This window comes from Carettochelys insculpta, chromosome 23 (assembly GCF_033958435.1).
Source record: "Carettochelys insculpta isolate YL-2023 chromosome 23, ASM3395843v1, whole genome shotgun sequence".
Lineage (NCBI taxonomy): Eukaryota > Metazoa > Chordata > Testudines > Carettochelyidae > Carettochelys > Carettochelys insculpta.
Window position 1 is genome coordinate 18,011,979 of NC_134159.1, and position 27,721 is coordinate 18,039,699.

A 27,721-nucleotide genomic window follows, 5' to 3' on the forward strand; every position below is an offset into this window, starting at 1 on the left:
GCTGTTAATAGGGTACTTAGCACCTTCTCTGTGCCTGTTCCCCTCTCACGGACTCCAGCCTGCCGCAGCAGGAGGCCTACTGGCCTTCACGTCCCCGGGGTGCCTCCGCTCCTCCTCTCATTTCTAAGACTTTCTACTTATATATATATGTAATATTTTTTTTTTTGCAATAAAGAAACAAACAATTTAACTAAGAACTCTGAAAGAGAACTCTAAAACTCTGAAAAAAACCCTCTAAATACGCTGACTCTGGCCGCAGCCTGAGCAGATTCCATCTGCAGCCGATGGTGGTTAAGAAGGAACTGGTGGGGACCGGATTGCGCACGTGGCCGGGAGCGCGCAGGGGAGCGGCGCACGCCGGTGCATGCGCGGTCCGGCAGAAACTGCTGGAAAGATCCGATCTGCCGCGCCGGGGCGAGCCCGACACCTATCGTGGAGCACCCACGGGGACACTCGAGGAAGAACTGTGGACTTCTTTGAAATTCTGGACCAGGAGGCAACTGCCCCCTTTGTCCAACCTGTGTCAGCAGGCCTCGGAAGGAATATAGTGATCCAGGACTGACAAGCTCACACAGAGTTCCAAAATGTCCATTATACAGTTCTCCAAACAAAACAAAAACACAATGTGCTTTTCTCCCCTACTACTGTGAGATTTTCGCTGCTGCTCCACTTCTGCCAGTCAGAGAAGCAAGAGTTCCAGCCCTGGGCCTTATGGGTCTGCTAGGGGCTAAGCAATTTCCTCTGCCTCCTGCCCCATGCTGTGTTGATAGTGCGGTAGGGTGCCATTCTTGGAAATCCCCTTAAAAACTGCATTAATTCCTGAGCAGATTCTCACTGGTTTGGAGGCTGCCCAACACCATCCCTGACCTTCCATACCACCTCACTGCCCCCTGGTGATATTTGAATATGGGCCCTGTAGAAGGACATACCACACAATCCTTGGAAATGAGGAAAAGTGCAACTCTTTCTCATTTTTGGGTAGGTAAGAGCAGATCCATGCAGAGGTAAGAGGCTTTGTCTGTGACTTAAACTCCTTGTGATCTGCGTACTATTTCTTGATTGCTTTTTCCAGATATGCAAGTTCATGTTTAGTATAGACCATGATACTTGCAAAAAAAACTGGTAGATAAAAATTGCAAAATACCACACCAGTCTTTTTTAATGGGCTGGCGCCTTCCCCTTTGTGGAAGATGACTTATAAAGATTAAAAATAACAGGCTGAATAGAGGATATAGCCTGGGTGTTTTTAAATCCTACCATAAATTGTTCATTCGAGAATTTCATCAACTGGCACTTCCCTGAAGAAACAGCTTTTAATTAATTATGGTTGGTCTTATTCCTTATTTGAAAATTTCACATGTGAAGTTACATTCTCTGCTATCAATAAGCCTTTTCTCTTGTCATTGCAGCCACAGATCTGAACTCATTTCACCACTGGACTTAGTTTGTATTGCTCATTATTCCATCAACAATAAATTGTTAATCCAGTACAAGAGTGAAAATTTCTGCTTTGAGGAGAATTAAAAAACAGCATAGCTATCTAATGCGCATTCACCTTTTATGTTTCTTTGTCTCATTTTTGTCTATCATATTTTCAGAAGCCCTGTGTCTAGTCTATGACTGGAGGGGACAGTGGCACTGACAGCCACTGTGGACCACGGGGTAAGGTGGGATGGAGACGAGTTCTGCACCCCAGAAAGGCTGGGTCTGTTCCCCCAGAAAGAGGGGAAGCAATGGGTCTCTAGACATACGAGGAACAACCCTAAACATACGAGAAAATTTCAAACTTTTTGTCATTTTTTTTCAGTAGAACAAGAATACAACAGATAGATATAAAATTTCTGGATGATACCAAACTGGAAGGGATTGCAAGTATTTTGGAGGATAAGATTATAATTCAAAATGATCTGGACAAAGTAGGGAAATGGTTTGAGGTAAATAGGATGAAACTCAATAAAGACAAATGCAAAGTACTCCATTTTGGAAGGCACACATGTTAAAGGAGAGATGACTACCAAGGAAGAAAAGGGATCAAAGTGTCATAGTGGACTACAAGCTAAATATGAGTCAACAGCATGACATTGTTTCAAACAAACTAATGAAACATAATTCTGGAATGTGTTAGTAGGAGTGTTGTAAAAAAGAAATGAGAAATAATTCTTCTGTTGTACTGTGTGCTAGTTATGTCTCTACTGGAGTATTGTGTCCAGTTTTGGGTGACACATTTCAGGAAAAATAAGGATAAATTGGAAAAAATCCAGAGAAGAGGAAGAAAATGTATTAAAGGTCTAGAAAACATGCCCTATAAAGGAAGGTAGAAAGAACTGGATTTGCTTAGTCTAAAAAGAGAAGACAGAAGGGATATAACAGTTTTCAAGAACTGAAAAGGTTTTACAATAAGGAGAGTGAAAATTATTCTCCTTAACCTCTGATGGAAATGGTATTGAATTGCAGCAAGGGAGTTTAAGGTTGGACAGTAAAGAAAACTTCCTGTCAGGATAGTTAACCACTGGAATAAATTGCCTAGAGAAGTTGTGAAATCTTCATGCTTGAAGATTTTTATGAGGGGGGGTCATACCAACACCTGTTAGAGATGGTCTAGATGAGTGCAGAGGACTGAACTTGATGATCTTTTGAGGGCTGTTCCTCTCCTATGATAGTATGGTATCTGTTGTATCTGTTGAAGAACAATCAGTGTTGTTTTCTCAGTCAATAGATACTACCCAATGGAAGGATTAGACATGGCCCATGCAATTTGTAGGTTAGAATGGAATAATTTACAATGAATGTATACTACAGATCCATCCTTTTCCCAGTCACCTCACAGCTATACCAGGACACTGTGGCCTCATCTAGTAAAAGCAAGTAGGGTAAGTATAGCTACACATTGCAGTGAAAAGCAGGTGGCATCTACACAAAGGTGTATACCTACCTGTAACAGGAGGGAGGCAGCCCCTCACAGCTGGAGACTTTTCCCCCATCTCTCCTCTGCCAGAGCCATTCCTTGATGAAATATATTTTCCCTCTGCTTGGTAAAGACTCCTGCAACAGGAAGGCAGCAGGGCATGATGCTGCTATTTTAACCTCTGCCTGGGCTGTGCCCCATGGGGCTCAGGTGTGTCCACTGCTATTTATACCCATACCAGAGGGGTGTGTAATACGTATACCCTACATACCCCCATAATGTAGACACAACTAGATAGAGAGAGCCTGCCTGGATTGTGGACCTGGTCCTGCCACCTATATGCTTTGAGCCTGATCTAAAGTTCATGAGCCACTGTAACTTTCAATGATTTCATTAGGATCAGCACCACTCAAGATCAGGCCCCCATATGATTTCTGGCAAGTAACTTCACCTCTTTATGCTTCTTTTTTTCTGTATTCAAAGCTGTGCCCATGTAGTCTGGATGCATGCAATAAAAACCTCTGTATCAGCTATACTACTGATATACTGCAGTGGCTACCCAGTCTCTGTAACTGTGACACACATTGACTAGATATACTGTGAAGTAATTGCCCGTGATACAATGTTAAAAAATAGACTGTGTAGTTTGCAGTAGCATCAAGTGTCTATTCAAGTGTAAAAAAAAAATTAATTGACTCCATCTGTATTGGGCTAATGACTGATTAAATGACTAATCACGGAAGTCTTAATTAAAACCATTTTTCTGTACAGAAGAGGATGGGGGAGGTAGGTGCTCATTAATGTGTTACAATGTGTGTCAGATTCCGTTTGTGTCATTTACTAACAGTCGTCAAATGAGTAATTATGCACAAGGTCATTTTGTGTAAACTTTTTGCATACATCATCAGACTGATAGGATTAGGTCTTGGTGCTCAACTGGATTTTGCTTGGGGCTCCATTTTTCCATCACAAAACAGGTAATTGAGATTGCAGAGAATAAGCAATCGAAGAGGTTGACATTTCTTCTGCCTCCCTTGCCGCCAGCCCCCGTCTCCCCCAGCCAGTCAAAAGATTCCTGCCAGACTTTCATGTATTGTTCGGTATAGCCCCTGGCCATGTTTACTAAATCAGGCCCATCCTTAGCAGCTGACGCTATTTATTTATTCAGGGAACTGACAGTGATCTGTCATATTATGAAATTCAGTAATATGCAAAGAATTTCTCCGTCTGACTCAAATGACCAGGCTACTAAAAAGAGAGAGAGAGAGAGAGAGAGAGCATCCTTTTTAAGTAAAGGAAGATGACAGTGTAAAATTAAGAGGTTATTTTGGATTTTATTGGCTAGTCATTTGACTGCCCTGATGCTTAGTGACCTTTGCTATGGAAAAATAACAAACTCCCTCTGCCTTGACAGCTGAGTCTAATCTATTTAAAACAATATATTAAAATAAGTTGTAGAGTAAAAAAGGTACATCTTGAGCTTTGAATAAGCCAACTTTCCACTTGCATGTAAGTCATGCCTGTGACCTATGCTTTTTTAACGAGAAGTGTTGCATATAAAATGTTACAGCTGTGCTAATGCAAGAGAGGGGCCCAATGTATAAACTGTAATATAGAAATGTGTTTGCTCTGATGTCCTCCAATTTCTAACAATTGCTTTAGCCACCAGAAAAAATGTTCCATCAGTAGTTTTAAAACATTGCAGTATGATAAAGATATACTGTCTTGTTTGTTAAATAAAAGAATTAATAAACCTATTGTAAAATTGTGTGCATGTGTCTAAAGTAAAAAATTGTTGACATTTTCTGGTATAGCCATGTTACAGCACTGCAAGTGCTTAATACTGCAAACATTATTCTCATGAATAACCTTACTAATGTCAAGTAAGGAATATTCAGGCAACTATAGTTCTAGGACTGACTTTAATTCAATTCCTCTAGAATCAAACCAACCTGCTAATGTTGGATTAATACTTTGTAAATTACCTCTTTAAAACAAACAAACAAACAAACAAAAAAAAAAACTGGTCTTCTGGCCAATAACGGTGATTGAGAGGAATCTGAAGTGACATTCACTATATGCAAATTCTTCAGTGCAACTCTGGCATGTTGTTTTAGTGTATATCCAATTGATTCAAGACCATTGCTCAGAATATGGATGAAAAATTACAGGGACAAAAAAAGATGAGAAGAATCTTAGTCATGACTATGTAGTTTCTGATTATACTTTTAGCTTGATTAAATGCTCTCCTGTCTAAACTCTTCAAAGTCATGAAGGTTAAATGAAATGTATATAAAGCATTATAGTTTGAGTCTTTTGAGAAATTTAGCTGTACTATTTGCTCTAATCAAATCTCAAAAACAGATTTCAATCAGTTTTCATTAGATTATAAATTTAAGTCAATGAGTCAGCATGCCAAGTCACCAAAGAAAAATAAAATCAGTGACCACATACCCTGATGATGCAGAACACTGTTCAACCTAAGAAAGAAAAGTTCATGTTAATAATATATTAAGGCCTAGGATTTATTATAGGATATCCTGCAAGATGAATTCAGCTGCAGTGCAAGTAGGTACAACTCAGGGGATTAATTTGGTCCTCAGTGCCCACAACAGTAACCAAACCCAAAGATGAAATGTTTCCTAATCTTGCTGATAAGCATGAAACTCCTTTTCAATAGAAGAAAACACACTTGCATTTTTAAAAATATAAAATTACTGTGAACTCCAAAAATAAGTAACCTATTAGTCAGAGATCTTTCAAAACCTGAAGTGAAATTTTATTTAAAAAAATGGAACAATTCAGCACAATCTGCACTCCCCTTCTAATGCAAATGAAAAACTATTGCACAACTACTTAAATTACAGGGTGGTGTGTCATTCTTAATCTTCATAGAAATGTAGGAGTTCCTGTTTCAATCACTTCTATTGTTCAAAATATACCAGATGATAATGGAGTGGCTGCCACTGTGGGCAGAGATTGATTCTTATGTGAAGCTAATAAATGAGTTAATGTATAACTCTCTAGGTTATGAAGAATTACTAGACAGTGGAGAAGATCAATGTATGAGACAGCTGCAAGTACATTAGGTGACCTAATTGTCTGAAACTCCAGCATAGTCTCTTCCCATACATGCATTGGTTATGTAGGTTACTCATTAGCTTTGATGGTTTAAAAAGAGTTAAACCAAGTTAAAAGCACTATGGGCCAAAATTATCCCTGGTATAACTCCACTGAGCAATACATCATGGTCAGGTTAGGAACTGTAGCATAACATTTCTGGTATTCTGCAGTAATTATAAATTCATCAACACATTTCTACATGTGATGGGACATGGTGAATGCCTGGCTGCCAAGATGGTGTCACCAGGAGGGCTTTGGCTTCTTTGACCATAAGATGCTATTCCAGGAAGAAGGACTGCTAAACAGAGATGGGATCCATCTATCAAGGAAAAGGAAGACTATTTGGACACACACTGGTTAACCTAGCGAGGAGGGCTTTAAACTAGGTTTGATGTGGGCAAGTGACCAAAGCCCCTGGGTAAGTCATAAACATGGAGACTTGTGAGACAGGTCAGAAATTCGGGGAAGCATGGACCATCATAGCAGGAATCAAGGAGAGGTAAGACACAACTGGGAGGCAAAATCAAATCAGTATCTTAGTTGTCTATATACTAATGTGAGAAGTATAGGGAATAAGAGGGAAAAACTTGAAATGTTAGAAAGTAAACACAACGATGACATAGTTGGTGTCACAGAGACTTAGTGGGATAATACATATGTCTGGAATATTGGTATAAAAGGGTACAGCTTGATCAGGAAAGACAGGCAGGGTAAAAAGGGAGGAGGTGTTGCCTTATATACAAGGGGTTACAAGAAAGGATGATGTCTTTGTAGGGATCTACTACAGACTATCTTAGTAGAAGGTGATAAGGTGTTTTTGAACAACTAACATCCAAAGCACAGGACCTGGTGGTGAAAGGGGACTTCAACTATGCAGAGATCTGTTGGGAAAGCAGGGCTTAGGTTATCCAACAAATTCTTGGAAAGTATTGGAGAATATTTTTCTTTCAGAAAGTGAAGAAAGCTACTGGTGGAAGGGAACTATTCTAGATTTCATTTAAACTTTGGGGACCACTGCTGAAAACTGTGCCTTATTGGAAGCCACTGCACATCACAATGAGGCTAATCCTGTAACTCTTACTGACACGGAACTCAATGGATCTGTTCATGTAATAAAGAATTACTAGCATGAGCAGACAAAGCAAGATGGGTTTCTATGATAGTTATTTTATGCTTTGCTATTATTCGGTAATAGTAAGAGAACTGTGTGCAACAGCAGTTTTCCCTAATGTTGAGATTTTAAAAGAACTGCATTTATATCATCTGTAACCCCTTAAAGAAATAGCAAATGACTGGCAATGAACAGGAAGACTATGGCTAATGTGACCATCATCACAATGAAAACAGTGGAAAAAAGTATACGAAGTATCTTAGTTTTACAGGTGACAACTCTATCATCTGTTCCAGAAGATGTTGAATTAATCAGTTTGTTGGTAAGAAAAGATGCAAATTAGATAACACCCATTCTTCTGTTTGTTTTGTACAGAGAGCATAAATGCTGCAAGACCATCCAACTGTGTTCTCATCCTCTTTATGTCACAGCAACCTCATTTGTCAGTCATTCTTCTCCAAATGAAAAGATCTCTAATGAGGAGTCTGTCATTGCCCAGCCCCTCTGAGTCAGGAGTTTTCATTTCCCCCTAATATTTGCTGCTGCTGATGCAGTTTAATTTGCTGTTGTCTCATACCATAGTATTTACACAGTGACAGCCGTGGATAGGATATGGAAAAGTCTTAGCGTTTGCCTTCAGGGTTGCAAATGGATTATATGACACTCAGAAACCAGATTCTTAATCTGTTACATTTTCAAAGGAACCGAGAGGAAAGTTTGATCCACTGTACTGAAATTGTGTAATTACTCCTGGGTAAGAAGTCATAGCATTTAAATATTGTTTTTCTGGGGGGAAGCGGGGTGTCTCAACTGGGCAAGAACATCTCCAGGGTGAGATTCTTGAAGAAAAATTAAGTCCAGAGCACTTACACTTTTTCTTTTAAATGAAAATCTCAAAAAGATAATAAATAATCCATAAAATTGCTTTGGCTTGCATGTGACAAATATAACATTCTGGTACTCCTTTCAAAAAGCTATTTCTAGTGGCATAATATTATGCAAAAGCCAGAAGTAGTAATTAAATTTCTTCCTTGTTTCACATCTAAGCAACAAGGAAGAAACCTGTGGCTTTGTTTTCTGAAAATGATATTTAATGGAAGTAATTTCTACTAGGGTTTCTAGATTTCAACAAATATTTGAAGCAATTTACACACACTGAGCCAAACACTGATATGATACCAGAATTCAACAGTACTAGAATGGATCACCTTGATCTAAGAGGGAGGTAAGTGTCATGTGTTCTTTCTTGAGAGCCAGAATTTCAGTTATATAAATTCTATCATCACATTTTCAACTTTGAACATAATCACTACGCTACCTATTGATAATGCATAGTACTGAGAACATCTATACTTTCAGCACCAAGAGTGTAAGAGCTTTTCCTCATTAACATAGAGGTTGCAGTTATGTCTGAAAAACCAAGGCTCTGATTGCCTCCTTACATCTAAACAGAGACACACAAAAGATTAATGTAGTTATACACTTGCCAAAGCTCTTCATAGCTTGTCTAGAGAATGTCTTACAGAGTTAGAATAGGAAAGAAAAATACAATTATCATAAACAGAAGTCTGCCAGCTATGAGTGGCACAAACAAAAATACGATCCTACTATGACTGTCTGAACTGATACATATTAAGACTGACACTTTCACCCATTTGTTTTTTCTGCTTTTTCTGACAACTTCAGAACAGTTCTAAGCTGGTGAGAGGGGCATACTAAAGGCTAAGGTATTTAGAGAAGAGATGTTGCCAGGGGTACAGAACATAAGAATGCACATACTGGGTCAGACCAAAGTTCAGTCTATCTCAGTACCCTGTCTTCTGACAGTGGTCAATACCAGGTGACCGAGAGGAGATGAGTAGAACAGGTAATCATTAAGGCTACATCTACACTAGCACACTATGTCAAAGTAGGCTACTTCGACACGTATCATCTACACATCCTCCAGGGCTGGTGCCATCGACGTTCAACGTCGAAGTAGCAACGGAGAACGTCGAAAGGAGCCGACCTGGAAGGAAATGCGGAGCATCCACACACACAAGTGCTCCCTGTCGAAATAAGGGGCCAGCAAAGCCCCAAGCTGCTCCCTTAAGGGGCCCCTCCCAGACACACTTGCTCTGCACAGCACGAGATCCACAGAGCTGACAACTGGTTGCAGACCCCGTGCACACAGCATGGACCCACAGCTGCAGCAGCCAGAAGCCCTGGGCTAAGAGCTGCTGCATGCAGTGACCACAGAGCCCCGCAGGGACTGGACAGAGCATCTCTCAACCCCTCAGCTGATGGCCGCCATGGAGGACCCCGCTATTTCAAGGTAGCGGGACGCGGATCATCTACACATGCCATACTTCAACCTTGAACATTGAAGTAGGGTGCTATTCCCATCTTCGGATAGGAAGAGTGATTTTGACGTCTTGCCACCTAACGTTGATTTCAACATCGAAATAGCACACGGCACACGTAGACATGACGCATACTATTTTGATGATGTGCCAGCTACTTCGAAGTAGCTGGCTAGTGTAGACGCACCCTAAGTGATTCATCCTGTCATACATGCCCAGATCTGACAAAAAGAGTCTAGAAAGATAAAACCTGCCCATCCTGACTAATAGCCATGAGGGTACCCATCCTCCATGAATATACCTAGCTCTTTTTTAACTCTTTTATAGTTTTGGCCTTCAAAATATCCTCTGGTAGGGATTTCCATGGGTTAACTGTGTTATATGAAGAAATACGTCCTTTTATTTGCTTTATACCTGCTGCCTATTTAGTTCATTTTACCTCTAGTTCTTATGTTATGGTAAGGAGTAAATAATTTTCATTTCATTTCTATTTGTTTGTCTGTGTGACATTTGCTTGGCAGAAAAACTGGCATTTCTGGAGGGAAAGGTGGTTTTTCCTGATTAGAAGCCTGTTTTAGAATTGAATCTCAGCTCTTATGGGGAAAAAAACCAACATACTTTTTGGATGGAACACTGAGTCTTCTATAACAAGTGACCATCCCAAGAGAGATTGTTGATTGGATCAGTAGAAATAATATGTAGCGCCCTGAAAGGCAGGTGTGGGGGTTGGGGGTGGGGAGAAGAGAGCGCATTGGTGAAGTTAGGTTGACCATGATGTCTGACTGCCATGAGCATTGCCTGCAAACCAGGTATATTAAATTCTGTTTCGGCTTCTCAAGGGCTTGGATCTTTAGATGGCCTGTCCTCTCTCTATTTAGCTGTAGCATACAAGCTGAGTTTTTCATGATGCTATGGGTCTTACCAATCACTTATCTGGGGACAATAAAGGAATTTTTCCTGTTAAGCCAAATTGGCCAAGATTAAATTTTTTTTTTCAGCTTTCCTGAGGCCTCATGGAGGCCAAGTTGGGTTGAAAGGAATACAACTTTGCAAATTCAATATTAGGATAGGTAAGAGTGTTTAACTCATCATTACTTGTGGCCAATCTGGAAAAAGGCTAACGGGGCCACCTCTTACAGCTGAGACACGGGATTTCAGTAGTGGACCTTATGCCTATAGAAGAAGGGGAAACCTGAAATCATGTGGACCAAGATCACCCCTTGTAGCTACAGGGATAGGGTTTCAGATGTAAGCTGAGTCCTAGCAGTCGAGAAGGATTTTCACCAATTCTTACATAGGGGACCCTGTACCATGACCACACTCAACCCTGCTAAATGCTGGGCATGCAAGAGTAACAGCTGGCACACATTGCCTGTATCCACAGGTAATTTAATGAAGCTGTGGGCTGCCTCAGGACTAAAATCTTGTGGCTAAGGTTCATTTACTGCTTTTTCATGATCAACACCTTCTTCCTCTGAACTGTCTACAGAGTTGCTGCAATGGTGGGGTGGAAATAGTAGCCTGAATGTTGTCACAGAAAATTTGCACAGTTACTTTTGGATACTGTAAACACAGTAAAACCATGCAATGACAAAACCAGTACAGCTGCCATACAGTAACCTCATGACTTCAAGTCAATGGGATTGCTTGGTTTCCTCAACTTTTTTAAAAAACAATCCTCTATTACAGGGGTGGGGAAACTTTTTCAGGTGAGGGTTCACTGACCTGTAGACAAATCACTTGGGGACCACAGAAGTGAGAAGCAAAACAAAAACTCCTCACTGATATGGGAGCAGGAGTGGGCTGGGCATTGGTGATCTGGTCAGGAAAAGGTGTAGGAGCAGACTGGGGGTGTGGGTCAAGGTGAAAGGAAGGGTGCAGGATAGAGGCGCCAGAAGCATGGTACGGATGGGGAGTCTGGGCAGGAGGGGGATGCAGGAGGAGGTATGGGGGTCTAGTGTGGATGGTTTGGGATGTAGGGTCAGGGATGGAGGGGTAAGTGTGGGTGTTAGAATAGGGGTCTGGACAGGAGGGAACGCAGGAGCTGGCTGGGGATATGGGGTCTGGGTGATGGGAGTGCACTTACCTTTGCAGCATCCGTGGATGCACATGGTTGTATGCCCCCTCCATGCACTTCCAGGCACTGCCCTTGGTTGCTGTGATTGGCCAGAATTCTGACCACTCAGAGCAGTGGTAGAAAGCCTCAGGGCAGGCTGCCCAGACTGCTGATGCTCCCCAAAGCTGAGAGAATAGCAGCAACTGGAAGCAGAGATACTCCTTGACCCTCTGGCCCCCAGCGGAGCCCATGGTCTAGATCTGGACTGTAGCTTGCCTGATCTGGCCTGTGAGGCTCGAAGCTCTGCACTCTCCCCCCAGTCGTGGGCCAGATATCCTGGAAGGGTGCCCTGAGCATCGGGGTCTGGATCCAGAAATATAATGTATCCAGGGGTGAAAATAACTTACAATTTCTTACAGGTACAGTCTTATTGCAACCCAGGTCCCTGCCAGCTCTTTAAATAGTTCCCTGCTGGCTTTTCCCACAGCTCAGGCAGCTCTTGCCAGAGCTGCACACCAGGGCACACACGTTTACTTTCACCTTTGTTGATTTTTCTGTACAGCATCATAGTTATCTTTGTTGTTACAGAAAGCAGCTATCATCAGGGTTACATATGCTGTGTGATTCTTCAGTCAGTAAATCTACCGCTTGCCCATCCTTGCCTCCAGAAAATTTGCCCCAGAATCTAGATTTATATGGAAAATAAAATTTTCCTAGCCCTCATTGGTTATGAAGATATCCTTGAAATTGTGAACAAATGTAAACTGATGCACTGATGTCTGACTAGAACAATAGCTCTGATAGAAGTGCCACATTTCTTATGAAGCTGACAAATTAAACATTAATATTGTTAACTATTTCATTGCTGACCAAAGTAGGTAAAGCAGGAGAATAACAATCATGTTAGGAAGATCTGCATGAGCAGAATTTCAATTTGAACTCTTCATTGTGAACTATGTGAATATATCGGAGGGATAGCTGTGCTAGTCTGGATCTGTAACAGCAACAAAGGGTCCTGTGGCACCTTATAGACTAACAGAAAAGTTTTGAGCATGAGCTTTCGTGAGCACAGACTCACTTCATCAGATGCTGGTCTTGGAAATCTACAGGGCCAGGTATTAATAAGCCAGAGCAACGGTGGGGATAACAAGGTTAGCTCAGTCAGCAAGGGTGAGGTTTACTACCAGCAGTTGATCTGGAGGTGTGAACACCAAGGGAGGGGAAGCTGCTTCTGTATTTAGCCAGCCATTCGCAGTCTTTGTTTAAGCCAGAGCTGAGGGCGTCGAATTTGCAGATGAATTGTAGCTCAGAAATTTCTCTTTGGAGTCTGGTCCTGAAATTTCTTTGCTGTAGGATAGCTACTTTTAAGTCTGCTACTGTGTGGCCTGGGAGATTGAAGTGCTCTCCTATGGGTTTTTGTATATTGCCATTTCTGATATCTGATTTGTGTGGGTTTATTCTTTTATGTAGACTGTCCAGTTTGTCCGATGTATATAGCAGAGGGGCATTGCTGGCACATGATGGCATAAATTGTATTGGTAGATGTGCAGCTGAATGAACCCATGATGGTGTGGCTGATCTGGCTAGGTCCTGTAATGGTGTTGCTGGTGTAGATATGTGGGCAGAGCTGGCAACGAGAAATTTCAGGACCAGACTCCAAAGAGAAATTTCTGAGCTACAATTCATCTGCAAATTCGACGCCCTCAGCTCTGGCTTAAACAAAGACTGCGAATGGCTGGCTAAATACAGAAGCAGCTTCCCCTCCCTTGGTGTTCACACCTCCAGATCAACTGCTGGTAGTAAACCTCACCCTTGCTAACTGAGCTAACTTTGTTATCCCCACCCTTGCTCTGGCTTATTAATACCTGGCCCTGCAGATTTCCAAGACCAGCATCTGATGAAGTGAGTCTGTGCTCACGAAAGCTCATGCTCAAAACTTTTCTGTTAGTCTATAAGGTGCCACAGGACCCTTTGTTGCTGTTATGTGAATATAGAGCTTCAAAGAATACCTCTACTTCTCTTTCACCAAGTCATCTTAGCTATGTCTACACGTGAAGCCTACATCGAAGTAGCTTATTTCGATGTAGCGACATCGAAATAGGCTATTTCGATGAATAACATCTACCCGTCCTCTAGGGCTGGCAACGTTGACGTTCAACATCGACGTTGCGCAGCACCACATCGAAATAGGCGCTGCGAGGGAACGTCTACGCGCCAAAGTAGCACACATCGAAATAAGGGTGCCAGGCACAGCTGCAGACAGGGTCACAGGGCGGACTCAACATCAAGCCTCTCCCTTAAAGGGCCCCTCCCAGACACAGTTGCACTAAACAACACAAGATCCACAGAGCCGACAACTGGTTGCAGACGCTGTGCATGCAGCATGGATCCCCAGCTGCCGCAGCAGCAGCCAGAAGCCCTGGGCTAAGGGCTGCTGCACACGGTGACCATAGAGCCCTGCAGGGGCTGGAGAGAGCACATCTCTCAACCCCTCAGCTGATGGCCACCATGGCGGACCCCGCTATTTCGATGTTGCAGGACGCGGATCGTCTACACGTGTCCTACTTCGATGTTCAACTTCGAAGTAGGGCGCTATTCCCATCCCCTCATGGGGTTAGTGGCTTCGACGTCTCGCCGCCTAACGTCGATGTTAACATCGAAAGAGTGCCCAACACGTGTAGCCGTGACAGGCGCTATTTCGAAGTTAGTGCCGCTACTTCAAAGTAGCATGCACGTGTAGACACGGCTCTTATGAACCATAAGAAAATATGATCTCTGCATGATCGCTGTCGTCCAAACCAACTCTGCAAAATGTTACTTGCCATATAGTCTAAGGGGACTTTTTTAAAACATGGATTTCCCTACATTCTAAATCATTCCTTCCCCATTTCTAATCATCATCACCCTGATTAAAAAAAAGTGGATAACACAGATTTTATGTCTGAACTTGTAAATATGAGTGCAACTTTAGAAGCATGGGCTTTCCTCCTTTACTTATGACACTTCAAGGTTGGGTCTACACTTGCCCCCAACTTCAAAGGGGGCATATTAATCAAACTTGGACGTTCCCACGGGGGAGAATTAGCTAATGAAGTGCTGCATATTCATCACACCACTTCATCATTAGTCTCCCATCACCCTGATTAACATGACCCCTTTGAAGTTGGGGGCAAGTGTAGACAAGCCCCAAAAAGAAAAAAAAATTAAGAGCTGATTCTAAAAATAGATTTGAAGATAAAACAAACTCCCACTCTACTCTGCGCTGGTTAGGCCTCAGCTGGAGTATTGTGTCCAGTTCTGGGCACTGCAGTTCAGGAAGGATGTGGAGAAATTGGAGAGGGTCCAGAGGAGAGCAACGAGAATGATCAAAGATCTAGAGAACATGACCTATGAAGAAAGGCTGAAAGAATTGGTCTTGTTTAGTTTGGAAAAGAGAAGATTGAGGGGGGACATGATAGCAGTTTTCAGGTATCTAAAAGGGTGTCATAAGGCAGAGGGAGGGAACTCGTTCTTCCTTGCCTCTGAGGATAAAACAAGAGGCAATGGACTTAAATTGCAGCAGGGGAAGTTCAGGTTGGACATTAGGAAAAAGTTCCTAACTGTCAGGGCGATCAAACACTGGAACGAATTGCCAAGGGAGGTGGTAGAATCTCCATCACTGGAGATATTTAAGAAGAGGTTAGATAGATGGCTTTCAGGGATGGTCTAGAAAGTGCTTGGTCCTGCCATGAGGGCAGAGGCCTGGACTCGATGGCCTCTCGAGGTCCCTTCCAGTCCTACTCTTCTATGATTCTATGATATATATATACACACACTTTCTTTGCAAGTTCCCCTGGTACGTGTATGGTTTGGTTAATTGTGACATTCAAATCAAGTTTGTACAAAGTAAATTATAAAGACGCTAGAAATATATTGACGTAAAGTATGAAAGGCATTATTATATGATAATTATGGCAGTGGTCAGCTAAGAGAAAACATCCATTTCACATCATAGAAGCAACTGCTGCTTACTGCAGGAAAGTAAGCACCATTTTAAGTGGAAAGCATCCTCCAGCTGAGCAGCCTAAATACTGATTCACACATACCTGCTGTCTACAATTTTCTCATGTAAGACTGTCATCTTCTCAGCAGATATCCTTCCACTTGGCTTTTTGCCTCCTTTCTACAGCAGAAAAAAGAAAATACAGTTCTGTACTGCTCAAGGGGACTGCCAAAAATGGAGTTGTAATTTATGATGTGCTAATGTTTTCCTTTGCGTTCATAACTGAAAATAACTACTGATGCAAAATCATCACTTGGATTTGATGGCTTTTGATTTGCATAAATGCGTCATATTCTGCTATACATTCATATCACCTAATTTATTCCTGTAAACAAAATTTGGCCCCCACCCCTAAAAAATTAACACCCATTCCATTTCCCTTAGTCAAATCACAGTGAGGAATTTGACAGTTTATACAGATCTGTATTTTTAAAAATCTAGGACAATTTGGATCATCTAGTCCAGCAGTTCTCAGACTTTGTTGCACAGTGATCCTTCTCACAACAAAAACCACTATACAACCCTGGGGAGCGGGACTGAAGCCTCAGCCTGCCCAAGACCTGCCACGCTCAGCAGGAAGTCCAAAGCCCAAGCCCCACCATCCAAGGCGTATGATACCAGAGCCCCACTGACATCATCACAATGGAAGAAAAGATTATAATTATCCAATGATTTTGTGTGGCTGAATTAACACAGACTGCTAATAAAGTGTCCAGTTTGATTGGACAAATTTAAAATGTGTTATAATGAAGTCTGTCTTTGTTAAATTCATCCAGAAACATAACTTTTGATAATTAACCAGAGGAGGTCCAAGCATGATGTTTTTGAAAACAACACAACCGCCTTCCACTGTCTGAGGAGCTGGAGGATGGAGAGTTTGATCTTCAAATCCTGAGACGTGAAAAAGGAAACATTTTAAAAGCCAGCAACAAGATGCTATGAGCATGTCATGAATGAATGCCCGTAAGGGGCTAAACCTAGAGAGAGTGGTTTCTCTGTTGGCAACCAGCCAGGTGAACCAATGGGAAGATAGAGGAATCTTTTGAGCTGAAGCAGATAGTTGCTGAGAGAGTCTTTCTTTTGTCTGGCCAGAGGAGAAAGACTGAGATGTTTTAAGCTTAAGAAGGGCTTATGAATCCAGTAAATATTCAGGCCACAAAACGATCTGGGCATACAAATATGTAAGTAGAAAAGAAATGTTTAGCCAGACATTTATTTTGGGTTTGGTGCAAGATTTCTCTGGATGGCTGATGTATGCCCCCTGTACACTATAACTTCTAAACTAAATCCCAGGGAAGTAATTCTCTGTGTTTTTTATCTACCTTATTTTTTTAATTGCTCTGTAACACCTAACAACCAAGTATGCTTTATCACTTTATTTGTATATTTTATCTTTTGTTTTGTTAATAAATCACCTTTTTCTCTTAAAGGCAAGCATTTGATTCCTATGTCCGAAGGAAGGGTCTATGTATATGTACGTCTAAAACGGAAAGGTCAGCTATCGGATTGCAGTTTAATTTCTGCATCTTTGTTTTCAAGCTCTCTCCTAAGGTAAGGTTAAGTAAGAGCTTTGGGTTACCCCACAAGGAGACATCCAAAGTGTGTCTTCCTGGGTTATGAAGGGAGATTTTCTAATTTGGGGGGTGGCAGCTACCTCCCAAGGTCAAGGAATCTGTGACCTTGGGAAGCTTTAAAGCAGATGCCTATAGAGGCAAGGTATTTTTAAGGTCTCTTGCAGGCCCCCATCTTCTGCACTCAGAGTGTTAGAGTGGAGATCAGTCTTGACAGAACATAATTAACATCACAGTTTATAATGCTCCTCTATATTCCTGATTCTGCAACTCTTACATTGAGTAACACTTTGCTCCAAAAGTAACATAATCACAGCTCAAAAAGTGAAGATACTACTAAAAATAAATAAGAGAGCTAGAACTGGGTCCTGTTACATTTTTTGCAAAATACTATACTACAGATATTATAGGAATTAAATGTACAATATGCAACTGTTAGTCTTTCATGTAAGCGCCAATACAAGTTTTCAAACCTTACTTTATTGGTATTTATATATTTAATACCCTACTGAAGTCTTGTAATTCACTCAGCAAATGTGTTGTTATATTTGAGGGGGAGGGATAATCATTGTGTCCATCTGTATTTTATAGAGATCAAGAGAGATGTTTTACATTGCTAAATTATGGCACTCATCATTTGGCTGAAATGAACACAGTAAGGCCAGGATATTGAAAAGTTCTTTATTTGCTTAACCTAGTAGTTATGCTCAGAAATAGCAAGTGTTTTCTGCCTAACAGAAGCAAACCAAAATATCTGTAAAAAGCTAATATGGATTTAAAATGTATACTCCCTTCATAAAGAAGACAGCAACACCAAACAAACATATTCAGGGAGGTTAAAACATTTTCAAGATCTTAAGTAAGTCAGGCAACATCCTTAAAAATTGACAAATATTACCAATATTATTAGGCTCACTTACAGTGACAAAAACTGAGGTACACAGGGGTTACAAAAGTAGACTAAAGCCATGCAACTATGCAAAGCTTTGAGGCAGAACACTGCCAGTGAAAGAGCTGTATCTTGTCCAGATACTGTCAACAAAATGTATTTTGTGTGTGTGTATGCTCCTCAAGTTTTGTCAACAAAGCTGGGGTTTTGCTGGTAAAACTTGCTAGCGTAACCACAGCCTAAGAAGATTGAAGTAGTTACACAGTATGGATTTAATTCTGCAAGGCACTGAGTGCTCTCAACTCCAAGCGATTTCAACAGTATCTCTAGGAAATGCTGAGCCCTTGCAGTATGGAGTCCTCTATGAAAGCCAGATTTGCACCTGACAGTTATTTCCCTTACTTTTTTAACTTGCTTTGTTAATGGCTGAGATGACAGGTGGTTAACTGCTTAATGTTTTCAAGTAGTGATGCCTGTCATGTTTGCCTGCTTTAGCCTCTCCTAAATTGTGTGTCAGATAGTGACCAAGTTAATCTAATTTGTATGGCTGCCTTTCTAGAATGGCCAGCTCCACAGTAGCTGCTAGGAAAGCAATAATATAGTTGGTCAGGTTGGGCATCAGAAAAATGTAAAAAAAATAAGATTCTAAAAATTAAATGCCTCGTTTTTGAGTTAAATGAAAAAGTTAACAAAATATACATGATGCATTCATTAGACTAGCATGGCAATGTTTATCATTCACAATCTGACCTGAGACAAGGAAAAATGGGAACTAAATTACTAAAATTACTTCTGATCATATTTTATTCAGTGTAGCATTGCAAAAGTTAACATTTCCATGAACAGCATAACTATGTCAAATATTAAATAATTTTTAATGAGTGCAAGAGTTCTTGATGTGTCTTATTTATTTTACATACAAACACTCACACTTGTATACTGCATCAGAGGGATAACCAAGTTAGTCTGTCAAAACAAAAAGCAGTCAAGTAGCACTTTGAAGACTAGCAAAATAGTTTATTAGGTGAGCTTTCGTGGGACAGACCCACTTCTTAAGACCATATCCAGACCAGAACAGACTCAATAAATATTAATAATATTAATAATAAAAATAATAAATAAATATTGAGTCTGTTCTGGTCTGGATATGGTCTGAAGAAGTGGGTCTGTCCCACGAAAGCTCACCTAATAAACTATTTTGCTAGTCTTTAAAGTGCTACTTGACTGCTTTTTGTTTTGATAGTGTATAGACTAGCACGGCTTACTCTCTGTTACTACTCAACAAGTTAGTCTGCATCTGCAAAACCAATGAGAAGTTTTATGGCACCTTGTGGACTAACAGATTTACTGGAGTATAAACTTTCATGCTCCAATAAATCTGTTTAGTCTACAAATTGGTTAGTCCAATAAATCTGTTAGTTTATAAGGTGCCACAGGGCTTCTAATTGTTTTTACCTGTATATGGTCTTTCTTTCCACACATAACTCCTAACAAATTTAAATTAAAAAAATGAAAGGTGTTTGGTGAAAGCTTCTCCTTTTTACCTTTATCCAGCAGATTAGGACTGATTCTAATCTCATACTAGAGCAATTGTGCAGTACAATTACACCCAAGGCAATGGAGTTAAAATGATGTAAACCTTAAGTGAGAGGAGAACTGGACACATGTTCAAAACTGAATCACTAAAGTTAAATTCTTAAATTTATATCTGAATTCCAAAATAAAAGTAGTCTGATTTCCAAATGATTTGAGCACTCACAAGCTCCAATTAATTGCAATGAGATTTCAAATTGGAAAATCAAGACACTAATTTAGGTGCCTAAATACAGATTGAAAAGACTAATTGTAGGCAGCCAGGTGTGAAAATTATGGTCATTGTCTGCTAATGCATAAGAACATGAAGTATAGAGCAGTTCCCCTCCTTTTCAAACAAAAAAGAATCAAACTGTAGTCATTTATACCTCCACGCACACAAGAAGAGCAGTAGCTACAAACAAGAATAGGGCAGTAGGCTTCCTATGCTGTTCTGGGTACTCTTTTCCTCCTGAAACCAGCAGATAGATTGCTCTCACAGTAAAACTCTAGAGGGACATTCCACAATGGTATTGAGGATTTGGGGGCAGAAGGAGGTGTGCCCTCACGTGTAACTTTTCATCCTGGAAAGAATATTTTGCATGGATTGGGGTATTCTGTGCTCAGAGTGGAGGGGAAAAAGGTTGTCCTTGCCTTATTTCCTGAATGAACTTGAAAAAGTGTCAAGATTTGAAGAAAAAAAAAAAAGAAGAAAAGAAAAAAAATTTCTGGGAAAGAAAAAAAATTGTAGTTACAATCCTTTATCTTACGAAGAAAGTGTTAAAACAAGGTATCTCTAACTGCAAGTGATGCAGTTTTCTGTGGTGCCTTAATTTACCATTATTTGATATTATAAAAAGTTAAGGCAAGGACATTCTTTAACATCTTTCTCTCCATTAGCTTTTGCTGCAGTAAGAGTAGTTATGTTCTGGACAATGAATGGGAACCATACTGCTTGCAGCATAATTTCCATTTCTTAATGCACTAATAGTTTCAATAGAGACTCTGTACTCACTAAATTTGACTGCTGCTATTGACGACAACTGTTGCGCAATACATTTTTCAATAAAGAATATGACTCTGAAAAAGCCCCTGGAATACTGCATTTTGATGGAAGAACTGGTACAATATTTACCAGGGAGGGGGAAACAATATTGGAACAAATAACTGGCCTATATCAAACTTACCCCTTTTATAATCAAAGATCATGTGGCGGAAAGAGGTGCCTGCGACCTTGCATAGAAGGAAGTGGAGAAGGCCCAAATGCTTGATGAACTTCTGCATTAGTGTTTAAATCAAGCCAGACAAGGTTTGCTGATAACTAATATTTATCCTTCATTATGCATTTCACCTTTTGGTATGTAAATCATGTATTAAGGGTTGATGAGGTGCAGCATTATGTTTGGGCAAGAAGGAAAAGCCAGCAACTCCTGAATTCTAATCCTGACTGAGACAAGGACTTGCTGAGTGACCTTGGGCAAGTCATTTCAACCTGCGTGCCTCAGTTCCCTAATTTCTAAATTAGGCCAATAATACTCATTTGCCTCACCAGTGATCTAAGGATTATTTAATTAATGGTAGCACAAAAATAAAGTGCTTTAAAAGGACTAAGGACCATAGGTGTTAGAGCCAAATAAAGGTCTATTAAGTCATCTAACCCTTCTGCTTGGTAGTAAGTACACAAAACTGAAATAATTATCTGTGCCTTACCAAGGTGCTATGTAACTCCAACTGCCTCCTCATCTATAACAAAGTCCTCTAACCACCCCATCACTTTCCTCCTCAAATACTTTTTATACTGCTCTAAAGTAAAAGCCTTAACATTTAGACAATTTATGTATTTTAACAGTCAAAACTATGCATTGAATCCATATTGCAAAAATTAACTGGTCAAAGGAAGGTGCTAAAAGCTTATGATTAGGGCTGTCAAGTGATTAAAAATAATTGTGATTAACTGCATGATTTAAAAATTAACCACAATTAATCACACTGTTAAACAATAATAGAATGCCATTTATTTAAATATATTGATAGTTTCTACATTTTCAAGTATGCTGATTTCAATTATAACATGGAATGCAAAGTATAAGGTATTCACTTCATATTTATTTTGATTAAGAATATTTGCACTGTAAAAACAAGTGTATATTTCAATTAATCTAATAAAAGTATTGCAATGCAATCTCTTTATCATGAAAGTGAAACTTACAAATGTAGAACTATGTACAACGAAAACTGCATTCAAAAATAAAACAATGTAAAATTTTTCACTAGAACCTAAATTCCACTCAATCCTTATTTTTGTTAAATCAATCACTCAAACGAATTTGGTTACAATTTCAATTTGGTTACAATCCTGCCCACTTCTGCTTTACAATGTCACCTGAAAGTGAGAACAGACATATGATGTTGCACCCCATATTCTTTATGGAAATATGCTTCTGAATATGAATATTCCTGACATTAATATGGTTTGTGCAAAATGTGACATGTAACCTGTGATGGAAGAGCTTGCAATCCACTGAATGTGTATATTCTATTTGGATGCATTCATCATTACTATATTTGAAGCTAGAAATATGAAGTATAAACCTACTTATATATCTAGATGTGCTAATGAAGGTCATTAATAGTATTCAAGAAACTTAATGGACTGGCACTCATATCAATGATTTGTGAATAATCTTGCATTTCTTGTAAGCACAGAATATGATTGGTCTTCCAAGACATATGGCCAGGTTATCTCATGCTAGACCCCATTTTGGATGTGGTACTTTTCCATGGGAGTGTGAAAGGGTTGAAACTGAACACAAAGGATTACCGCATTGGGCATAATCTATTTATAGGCAGGAAGCCAAAAATGAGGCAGTTGCCAAACACCAGGTCACTCCACTGCTTACCAAGATGACTGCTGGAAACATCTAAAACTGAACAAGAGGAAGGCACAGGCCCAAGTTCAGAGGCTTCTTGGCTTGTGGGAAAAGGTAATTAGATTGACTGTTCAGGTAAGAAATTTCATGAGACAAGTTTCTTAGAGTATTAAGATTAGCTGGTATATTTTGTTTTATTTTGCTTAGTAACTTACTTTCATTTGTCTGTTATAACTTGCAGCCAATTAAAATCTACTTTTTACATTTAATTAAATCATATTTGTTTATTATCAAACCCAGCGTAAATAATTGTTACCTAGTTGGGGATTTGGGGAGACAAGACTTGTGCATATCTCTGTTTTATTGAAAAGAGGTCAAACTTATGATTTCACTCTTTATAAACTTTAGCCATAGTGAGATGGATTTATTTGGAGTTTTGGTTTCGCTGGGGGCTGTGAACTTGGGTGCTATGTCAAATCCCTGTGAATGAGCCTTCCCAGAGCTGAACTGCTCTCATTGTCTAGGTCATTTTGCTGTGGGTTGTAACCCCCAACATTTTGTCTCTGCTAGGGGAGACCAGAGGTTCTGGTTCATCAGGACATGATGGTGGGGGACTCCACAAGGCAGCTAGGTGGGCTGAGTGGTAGGATTGGCCCATCATATGACCATCTCAAGGGGATCTCTGTGGCTTAACTGATCACAAGGCATTTGCATGGCACTGTTGTATCTGGAATTGCAAGATATGTATTTGCTGGATGCATGTGTCCCTTCATGTTTAAACCACCATTCCGGAGGAAACATCCCCATGCTGACAATGGGTTCTGCAACATAACTATCCAAAGCAGAGTGGACCAATGCAATTTCATTTTCATCATCTGATTCAGATGCCACCAGGAAAGGTTTTTTGTTTTTGTTTTTTTTTAAAGTGGTTCAGGTTCTGTAGTTTCTGCACAGGAGTGTTACTCTTGTTCTGAAAACAAGGGTTCTGAAAGCATGGTCCACAACTCATATCTCTCAGATTTTGGATGACACTTCGGATTCCGAAACCTCAGATTGAGTGCTGTAACTATTTTTACAAAGCTTACGTTGGTGCATTCTCTATGTTTTGTCAAATCTGCTGCAAAAGTGTTTTAAAAACAAAAGTGTTGGGTCATCAACTGAGATTGCTATAACATGGAATATATGGCAGAATGCAGGTAAAACAGAACAGGAGACATACAATTCTCCCTTCAGGAGTTCAACCAAAAATTTAATTAACACATTTTTTTATTAGCGAACATCATCAGCATAGAAGAATGTCCTCTGGAATGATGGCTGAAGCATGAAGGGGCAAACAAACGATTAGCATATCTGGCACACAAATATCTTGCAATGTCAGCTACAAAAGTGTCATGCAAATGCCTGTTCTAGCTTTCTGATGACACTATAAGTAAGTGGGCAGCATTATACCCTACAAATTGTAACCAAACTTGTTTGTCTTAGTGAACAGTTGAAGAAGAGGTAGAAATGAGTTGACTTATATGCTTTAAAGCAGGGGTCTGCAACCTTTTCGAGACGGAGTGCCCAAATTTGACCTTTTGACCTCTGTGTACAGTCTCAGTGCTGGTGATACTTTTTAAAGTCACTAATAGTCCAACTTACAACAGCTTCATTAATAAATAAATGAAGATGCAGAGCTTTCCTGTTTAAGTGGTGGTTGGTAGCGGGCAGGGATAGCTCAGTGGTTTGACCATTGCCTGCTAAACCCAGGGTTATGCATTCAATCCTTGAGGGGGCCATTTAAGGATCTAGGGCAAATAGATTTAAAAAAAAATCTGTCAGGGATGGTGATAGGTTCTGCTGTGAAAGCAGGGGGCTGAACTTGATGACTTCTGCAAGTCCCTTCCAGTTCTATGGGCTAGGCATATCTCCATAATTAGCTGGTCTTTTGTTAATCAACAGGTGGCAAGGCTTTGAGCAAGCTCCTGGCTGCATGAGGGAGGAAGGGTGGGGCTGAGTTCCTGCCTCGTGACCTGATGCCACTCTTTGCACCCGTGCTGGGGGGTGCTGACTCCTGCTCTAAAGTTTTACTTTGTTTTGGTTTTGAGTGGAGTTATCTAGCAACAGGGGTGAAAATAACAAGAAGTCCTGTGGCACCTTATAGACTAATAGATATTTTGGACCATAAGCTTTAGTGGGCAAAGACCCGCTTCGTCAGACGCAACCAGGGTGAAAATAACTATGCTGGGAACCTGGGCAAGGTGAGGAGGGGATTCCGAGCACCTGGAATGGGTGGAAGCTCAGGAAGACAAGGTTGTGATAGGGGACCAGATTCATGCAGTCAGACCTTTATGGCTTCCACTGCAGTTAGCAGCCCATGGCCCTTTTAACTGCCAGGCCCCAGGGCACCTGCCCCTTTTGCTCCCCATCAGCTGCTCTGCTGGCAGAGACCAGCAGCACCACTGATAGGAGGGAGAAAAAGGGACAGTGATGTTAGAAGTGCTTTCATGGCAGCTCTTTAATATGGCTGTTGGCTGTACATGGGCCAGTACCAACAGCCACTTCTTGCCAGTACACTATTAAACTTTCATCATAAGGCAGATTACGCTACACTACTTCTGTGAGGTGAACTGCAAATGCTATTTCTTTTACTATTTTCACCATGCATATATTTGTAATAAAAATAGAATAAAGTGAGCAACGTGCACTTTGTATTCTGTGCTATAACAGAAATCAATATATTTGAAAAAGTAGAAAAACATTCAAAATATTTAGTATAATTCAATTGGTGTTTTAGTTGCAATTAATCATAATTAATTTTTAAAATTGTGATTACATTTGAGTTAATTGCGTGAGTTAACTGTGATCAATCAACAGCCTACATATGTTTTCAAACTCCGTATCCGAATTCTACGTTTGTCACCTCAGAAACCTTGTATCCTTGTTTGTTCATAGGCATCTCTATTCAGAGCTCTATAATGTCAGATCACTGACAACACTACATAAAAAACAGGTATTGACAGTAGCTGAGATACTGTCATGAAAGATGCACTAGAAATACTGCAGACAGACAGATAAACTGCCTGTTAAGGTCTACAGATCCTGGTTTCACATCCTGAAGCAAAGTAGAGTGGTGCCAAAGTACCGAAACCATCAAGTTACTCCTTAGAATCATCCTTTCTTGTCTATTTTAATTATGACTTGATCAGCAAGATAAAGGTCATCCTGTCACCTCAGGGGGTAAGTGCCAGCAGGATAACTGGGCTCATAATGACCACAGATGACAGGGCAGCTTGACCTCTCTGAGAGTGAAAAGTCAATTAATTATCTCTTTACAAGCAATTCAATTAGATCATTCTAATCACCTGTGTAGGGCATCAAGCTAGCAGCTATGAGAAACCGTAGAGGGAGGAATCATCAGCAATAAGCAACTCTCACTTAGGGTGACAAGGCAGTTATCATGAGACTATAGAAATGACACCTGATAATGGGGTATAAATAGTGATTAGCTGTTTATAGCAAAATCTAAATGCTGTAATAATTTCCTTTCACAAGTGAACTTTTTTTAAAACGTAAAATGTTATCAGTCCTAGGGGTAATAGAAATGTCTCGTTTAAAGGTGACCAGACACACTGCATTAGTCTTTAATACTAGACTCAATTAACCAAGAGGCGTCATTCATTAAAGAAAGAATTGGTCGGGGTGGGGGAAAGAGAGAACAGCTGAACACAAGACAAATTAAGTAATGAATATATGGAGGGATTTAGGAAAAACGATAAAGAAATAAAGCTTTATAATAATTCTAGTTATAGTGGGGATTGCTTCAGTGTCACACTGAGGTCATGGAAAAAGATTCTCTATGGTCTAGAAATAAGTCAATTTAGCTGCAGCAGTAATTTCCTATGGGAAGAACATACACTTCTGTCTACCCATGTCTGTGAAAGAACTCCTAAATTTGTTACACAGCTTCCTCTTATCATAACTTAAAGCAAGGCCAGGGTTTGGTTGTGCCGGGATAAAGGGATGTGCCTGGAATGGGATTGCTTCTCATAAAGCCACACAGAAAAGGGACAATCACCACACAAGCGAAAGGGGCTGTCTGAGGGCGTGTTTTCCCTCTCCAGTCCAGGATTGCTCCAGGCCCAAGCCTTCCATCCCTCAGGTGCACTCTAAGAATGGGGGGAAGCTGGAGCTTTTCCCCTACCCCCTCAGATTTGTACAGGGACTTTGCTGGCTGTTCACTTGCAACAGGGAGTGAGGGGAAGTGCAGTTTCTTGCATTCCTCACTCTGGATGAAGAGCACAGGGGGCAGATCAACTTGGACCTGCCCCAGCCAAGGGAGATGCACCCCTCCCCTGGTTGTGCCTCCTGCAGTGGCCATGGAGAGGTGCGTCTCACCTGGCCCCAAGCTGCTGTGGTGTGAGAGCACTAGGGTAATCCTCCCTCCCATGGACAGTCTGTATATTGAACTCCTCATCCCCAAACCCACCCCAGAGCAATGATTTAAAAACAAACGAAGAAAAAATGTTTGTTTTTCTTGAGTTAAGGACACATGCAACACTGGGTAAATTTTCTAGTTAAATATATAATAAAATGACAAAATGATGGCAAAATTCTTTTCACACAAATTTCTGTTAAATGAATCTCATGTTCTTGTTTCGTTTACTTCAACACAGATGTTAAGAAGAGAAGGAAAACCTTCTAAAATGTGTTACTCCACCTTTTTACTATTGCAAGATTGCTCCTAGTAGTATAGTGTTTAGCCTAATGGATAGAGGAGTAAACAAAGTATTTCTTTTTATTCCGGGTGTCAACATTTTCCATCTAAATAAAGCAAACAACATGATGTGAAATTTTCAAAATACCTATGTCACACACATACTACTCAAAGTCATTGGTACTTGGTGCTCTGGATTCATACCAGTACATTTGCAGATCCCATCCTTGGAGAACAGATGATTTGTTGGAACCAGAAGTTGGCATATATTTATGTTGAAGATACTAACATTGGGTCCAATCCTGCAGGGCACTGAATTCCTCTTTGAAGGTGCCGAGTGCCCTCAAAGCCTACAGATTTGAGAGTTCTAAGCAATGTGTGGGAAGCATTCAGTACTTTGCAAGAATCAGGGTCGGGAGGAGAGCTGTGGCTCAAAAGGAGTTAAAACTTTATGAATCTTAGCTCTGCACACTCAAATAAATCTGTATCATTGCAAAAGACAGAAGGCAATCTTGAATCTTTTCTATTCTTTAGCACGGAGAGT

The 27,721-nt window shown here is 40.4% G+C and overlaps 1 protein-coding gene across 1 annotated transcript in view; it reads right to left on the minus strand.

Annotated features, from left to right (window-relative positions):
- The window catches only part of LOC142025551 (MORN repeat-containing protein 1-like), a 132,042-nt gene that overhangs the window by 55,543 nt on the left and 48,778 nt on the right, over positions 1-27,721 (minus strand). The window contains 2 exon segments of the mRNA XM_075017978.1: positions 15,623-15,701; positions 16,339-16,470. Of these exon segments, the coding sequence (XP_074874079.1) occupies positions 15,623-15,701; positions 16,339-16,470 (211 nt within the window).